A 6043-nucleotide genomic window follows, 5' to 3' on the forward strand; every position below is an offset into this window, starting at 1 on the left:
AGGGACCCATCCATCAAACACCAAATTTTATTAATTAATAATCATCCAATAAAACAAAATGCCAATGCAATACAAACAATACCATTACCAACAACGGCTATATGCACTATTTTCTTTTTATAGTATTATTATTAATATCAATTACAAATTATTATTTATAGTAAATTTGTGACTTCTATAATAGTTGTTTTAAAAATCATATGGTTAAATTCATGTATTTATATCCGAAAATTATATTTCAAATTGTAACCATGCAATTGCAGACAAGAGTCAATGTCACACACGGAATAATTAGTTTACTTCAATTAAAATTTTCAAAATCTACTTTATAGGCATTTTTTTAAGACTAAATCTAGTTTATAGATATATAATTATATTAAATATTTAAATTAAATATTTTATCATCAGTAATAATCTTATTTATTTAAGTCGAGTTTCATTGTCTTTGGAAATAGGAAAAATAATTTAATTTTTAAATAAAAAGAAAAAAAGAAAAAGTCAAGTAGCCAACAAAGAAATGGAAGTTGTGAACTGGCTACTGGCTGTCACCCTTTGAAGGCCTTCTTCATTGAGCTTGTTCCAGTGTGTGTCTACTACAGGTTTAGCTTTTTTCTCCTTCTCCTTCTCTCAATCCTAATTTTCTCCTCTATCTAACACACTCAATCCTACCCCATTCTTTCTTTCTTTCCCTTTAGAAATTGATAACATGTAAAATCAGAGAAAAGGCAAAAGCTACTAAAATCTTAATTGCCTCTAAATCTTTTGAGGAAATCCACAAAGTTCCTCCCAATGGCTTCTTTCACACCTCTCTTCTTCTTCCTCATCAACCTCTCCTTGCTTCTCGCCCTCTCTTCCGCTGCGGATCCATTCGTTTCCTACCAATTTGAGGTCTCTTACATCACCGCCTCCCCTCTCGGAGTTCCTCAGCAGGTTCATTTCTCTCTCTCTTTAAAATACCGGCGTCATGTAAAAACTCAAGCTTTACTTGCAGATCTGCATCATGGGACACTCATACATAGTAATGTGATAGTTTAATACTTGAACTTGTGAAGGATTATGTGAATGCCGTTATGGGGTAGTAATAGTTTGGTGGGTGTGTCGGAAGAAATAGAAATAGGTACTACAGGGATGTGGTGATGATGGCCCTCATGTTTTGTCTGCATTGTTTGTGCAGGTCATTGCTATCAACAACAAGTTTCCAGGGCCTACTATCAATGTAACCACAAACAACAACGTTGTTGTCAATGTTCGGAACAAGTTGGACGAGAGCCTCCTCATTCATTGGTAGGGCGCTTGTTAGGTTTCTAAAGTTCAAAATTTTAAACTTGGATTTGTTTCTCCGAGCTGAATTTATGGAATTTTCATGAGACAGGTCTGGAATTCAGCAAAGGAGGAGTTCGTGGCAGGATGGTGTTCTTGGCACAAACTGTCCCATTCCTGCTAAGTGGAACTGGACTTACCAGTTTCAGGTGAAGGATCAGATTGGAAGCTTTTTCTACTTCCCTTCTCTTCATTTTCAGAGAGCTGCTGGTGGATTTGGGGGTTTCATCATAAACAACCGACCCATCATTCCTATTCCTTTTGATACCCCACATGGGGACATTGTCGTTTTCATTGGAGATTGGTACACCCGCAATCATACGGTGAGTGCTAGTTCAATCTATGGAAACTCCTGTTTTCTGATAAGTTTCAATTTGGTTCATACTTGTACAGTAAATAACATGGGTCAAACATTTTGTTACTGGTTTTGCTTTGGAATGTAGGATTTGAGGAAGGCCCTTGATGACGGGAAAGATCTTGGCATGCCAGATGGTGTTCTCATCAACGGAAAAGGTCCTTACCGATATAACGATACCCTTGTTCCTGAAGGCATTGATTATGAAACAATTGAAGTCCACCCCGGTAAGTTTTTTGGAAGAAATTTAATTCCTATGGGATAAAGTGAGAAACTTATATTTGTTATGCTGTTTCTCTAATGTTAAAGAAACATGCAATCCTTGACTAATGTATGCTGGCTGTTTTACTTTTATAAGTTGTTTAAATTAGATATTTGGAGCATAACCATGTCTGAATTGGGAGAGAAACAATATAGAAAGATATACAAAAGCAACTAAAGACTTCTATATTGAGTTACATCTGTTGTTTAAAGTGTAAAGTGTTTGTTAGGAAGAAAAGCTTCTTGTTGTTCTCCGATGTGTATTCATTATAATTTTTGTCTTTGGTTGGCTTTGGTTCTGGTGTTATGGCATTTATTTATTTATTTATAATGATTTACCTGTTAAATGTTTTGAATGGCTAACATATGATGTTCAACAGGAAAAACTTACCGACTTCGTGTACATAATGTTGGAGTATCTACCAGTCTCAATTTCAGGATCCAGAGTCATAACTTACTTCTAGCAGAGACAGAGGGGTCTTACACAGTGCAACAGAACTACACTAGCTTAGATATTCATGTTGGACAATCTTATTCTTTCCTTGTAACCATGGACCAGAATGCTAGTACAGATTACTACATTGTAGCAAGTGCCAGGTTTGTGAATGAATCACGTTGGCAAAAAGTTACTGGAGTTGGTATCTTGCGCTATACAAATTCCAAGGGGAAGGCACGTGGTCCTCTCCCACCGGCTCCTGATGATCAATTTGACAAAACTTACTCAATGAACCAAGCAAGATCCATCAGGTCTGTGCTGCAATTTTATAGCATTTTCTGTTATCTACTCATTTATCCATGCTTCAGTCTTCAGTCTTGAGGAATACTGTCAAATTAAGAACAAGTAATCTAGGTATATTAATTTCTGTATTGTTTTGGGAGGTTGAATAATTTTAAGAAGAATTTTTTGGATATGTTGTTAATCAATTTGTCAAACTAAAACAGCATGAATGTCACTATGTCTCAACTCCATGGACATATTGAATATGTTGCAAATATCAAACATTATTGAACAATGATTCCACTAGAATTTATGTCATATCGTCACTCACTCTTGCATTTTTGTGGTTAACTGTTTAGATGGAATGTATCAGCAAGTGGTGCTCGTCCTAACCCACAAGGGTCTTTTAGATATGGTTCCATCAACGTGACTGAGATTTATGTATTAAAAAATAAGCCACCAGAGAAAATCAATGGGAAGCGGCGAGCAACACTCAGTGGAATCTCATTTGTCAATCCTTCCACTCCAATCAGGCTTGCTGACCAGTACAAGTTAAAGGGTGTATACAAGCCTGATTTCCCCACCAAGCCTCTTACCGGATCACCTCGTGCAGCAACATCAGTCATTAATGGATCTTATAGAGGATTTATGGAAGTTATACTTCAGAACAATGATACCAAGATGCATACCTATCACATGAGTGGATATGCATTTTTTGTAGTCGGGTACTGACAATTTCCTTCTCTTTTAATGTGCATTTCAATGAATCCATGTTTCAAAAGCTAATAACACAAACTTGATTCGTTGCTGCAGGATGGATTATGGTGATTGGTCTGATAATAGCAGGGGCACATATAACAAGTGGGATGGAATAGCTCGCACTACAACACAGGTATATTTTTATCTTAGATATATCTGGCTCCTCTTGAACACTGTTGAAATTTTCATATTTTCCAAAGCTGTCAAATGCGTCATTTGAACTTATGTTCTGTTCATATCACTGGTCAATAATTTTATGTTAACGATTTCACCTTCTCACTTATGTTCCTGGTGAAGTCTTTTTGCTTCAACGCATTTGAAAAGTTGTAACATTTTGCTGCAACTGTAAACATAATGAAGTCATGTTTATAATGTTGCTGACTGACATACTAGTTTAGTCATAACTCAACCAAGATAGGATAAAAATGTTGAAGTGAATTGTTCCATATATGTTTACCTTTAAAATTTCAGAATCGTTGACTCTCAATGCTCCTATAATCAGTTCCATTTTCGAAGCTTGTATTTCACATACTAGTACCTTGAACTTAACTGGTACCATTTCTCTGGAACCATTCAATATTGTTGGTCAATCAATCTATGGAACTTTGTCAATGAATCACTTGAGCTAATAATAACTTACTAATTTCAGACATTTTACATGAACCTTGATATAACAGCTGCTGTAACACGGTTCCTAGAAGTTAAAATCTCACACGTGTCTGTATCATTTAGGTTTATCCTGGAGCATGGACAGCAATTTTGGTTTCCCTGGACAACGTAGGAGTGTGGAATCTCAGAACAGAAAACCTTGATTCATGGTATCTTGGTCAAGAAACATATGTCAGGGTTGTCAACCCAGAGGTTACTAACAAGACTGAACTGCCCATTCCAGACAATGCCCTTTTCTGTGGTGCCCTTAGTAAATTGCAGAAGTATGTAACAAATCCTTCTCTTTCAACCACCGCCATTAACTTACAGATTATGGATGGTTCTAAATTTTGATGTCAAAATGTTGTTTCAGGCCTCAAGATATTTCTTCAGATGCACCATCAATCAGTGGGAATAGCCTGAAGCTGTTCTTCACCTGGCTGATTGTGTGTGCCTGGATCCACATTTTCCAGTGAAAACACTTTCTGGGTCATCCTCTCTTAGATGCTTGCCAAGTGGACTTGTGGCTTGTTGGTGAGGTTTGTGGTTGAGTTCCTAGTTTTGTAAGTCTTGTTTATATTATTGATCTTGCAGTGATTTTGACTTGTATTCTTCCAATTAGCTTGTGGTTCCCGGTTTAATTTATTGGAAATTGTGATTCTTTTAATGCCTATAATTGTAGTAATGACAATTAATCACACTCTCGATACATGCAACTTTACTTCCACCGTGGTCACCATCTTTATATTTGTGTAATTTGTAGCCTATGCAAGGTCAAAGATGCATGGACCACCCAGCCGAAGATGCTTCTCTAGCTGGCTTATAGATATGATCTAGCTAGTCTATCTTTAAAACAAAAAAAAAGGGGGAAATAAATAGACATGACCAAACCAAACCGAACATTTTTCTTCTCTCTTGTACGTTTGCATGTACAAATTTAGCTGGATTTGGCTTATTGAAATCATTCTACACTTTTCTCCTATATTCTTCAATTTTGTTATGACTAATTGTTGTCCTTGAGGGACCGTTGCATCTTGTTTTCTTGCCCTCAGGTTGAAAGTGACGGTCCATAAATTTTCAATCACAATTTCAGCTCTCATCGGAAGTTTTCATAGATAAAGTTTAATTCATTTGCGACCGAAGAAAAAAAGTTCACATATATTACATCTACTGAAAAAGACCAGGTTTTTCCGTAAAAGAAAAAAATAAACAAAGGAAAGAAAAAGGCCATGCTTAAAATGCATGTACGAATTGTAAAAATTAATTAAATAATTTATGTCCACAACATTTGCGGATCTTGTCGGCAGCTACTCCCGCTCGATTTCAACATTCCACTTAATATCGGAACAGTTGACGGTTATGTTTTTAAATTTGGACACGTCATCCAATTGGTCAGATGTATTAATTCTTGGTTATCTTGCTTTTAATTAGATTTAAATTTTTATGATTTTTTTGCTGTTCAGAAAAAATAAAATAATATTAAAAATATAATATCATAATTTTATAATACTAAATTAAAAATAAAACAAATTTTATAGAATTTTAACATTTAAAGTAAGTAAAAATGTTCAAATCAAATTTATCATAATAGTTTAATCTAAGTTTTAATGCTACATGTTAACTTTTTTTTTAATAATAACAAGTTTAGAATTATTATAAGAAAAGCAAACGACATTTTAACACGATTTTATTTTTATAGAAAAAAAAAATTAAAACAATGTTTAAATCATTTTGTTGACTAGTTGCAAATGTAAATGTAAATGATTTACTCAACTTGTAATTTAGTGCTGTTGCTGGTCTTTTCTCCAAATCACTTTTGTTTTGACTCCCAATGCAAGAAAACTACTCACAAATTTTTTTATATTTAGACCTAAAGCCTATTCAAAGCATCTAAGAATATACTTGATAACTTTGACGTTTTTTTAGTGCCATCCACATTTATTATAACAAGTTGGACCTCATTTCTTTTATTAGAAAAATAA

General features: G+C 34.8%; 1 protein-coding gene across 2 annotated transcripts; it reads left to right on the forward strand.

The window, feature by feature from the left end:
• Positions 1-536: 536 nt before the first annotated feature.
• Positions 537-5043, forward strand: LOC109808104 (monocopper oxidase-like protein SKU5). 2 transcript variants are annotated; one of them, XR_002240557.2, is made up of 10 exons: positions 537-930; positions 1175-1284; positions 1373-1643; positions 1764-1902; positions 2317-2683; positions 3014-3379; positions 3468-3546; positions 4146-4345; positions 4435-4600; positions 4825-5043. XR_002240557.2 is itself a non-coding variant. In XM_020370949.3 (9 exons), the coding sequence occupies exons 1-9, from the start codon at positions 790-792 to the stop codon at positions 4535-4537; spliced, it is 1776 nt and encodes a 591-aa protein (XP_020226538.1). In that variant the 5' UTR covers positions 537-789; the 3' UTR covers positions 4538-4788. The 2 variants fall into 2 exon arrangements, 1 of the variants encoding a protein (XP_020226538.1); XM_020370949.3 differs by lacking the exon at positions 4825-5043 and having other exon boundaries at positions 4435-4788.
• Positions 5044-6043: the final 1000 nt, after the last annotated feature.

The sequence above is a fragment of the Cajanus cajan genome, chromosome 5 (genome assembly GCF_000230855.2).
Source record: "Cajanus cajan strain Asha chromosome 5, NIPB_CcT2T_4, whole genome shotgun sequence".
NCBI classification, from domain to species: Eukaryota; Viridiplantae; Streptophyta; class Magnoliopsida; order Fabales; family Fabaceae; genus Cajanus; species Cajanus cajan.

What these genes read in the sequence shown, in the direction of transcription:
- LOC109808104 (XM_020370949.3), top strand. Translation starts at nt 790, where the DNA reads ATGGCTTCTTTCACACCTCTCTTCTTCTTCCTCATCAACCTCTCCTTG. An exon ending in GAGAGCCTCCTCATTCATTG is followed by an intron (nt 1,285 to 1,372) that starts GTAGGGCGCTTG and finishes TTCATGAGACAG; the next exon opens with GTCTGGAATTCAGCAAAGGA. An exon ending in AACCAAGCAAGATCCATCAG is followed by an intron (nt 2,684 to 3,013) that starts GTCTGTGCTGCA and finishes TTAACTGTTTAG; the next exon opens with ATGGAATGTATCAGCAAGTG.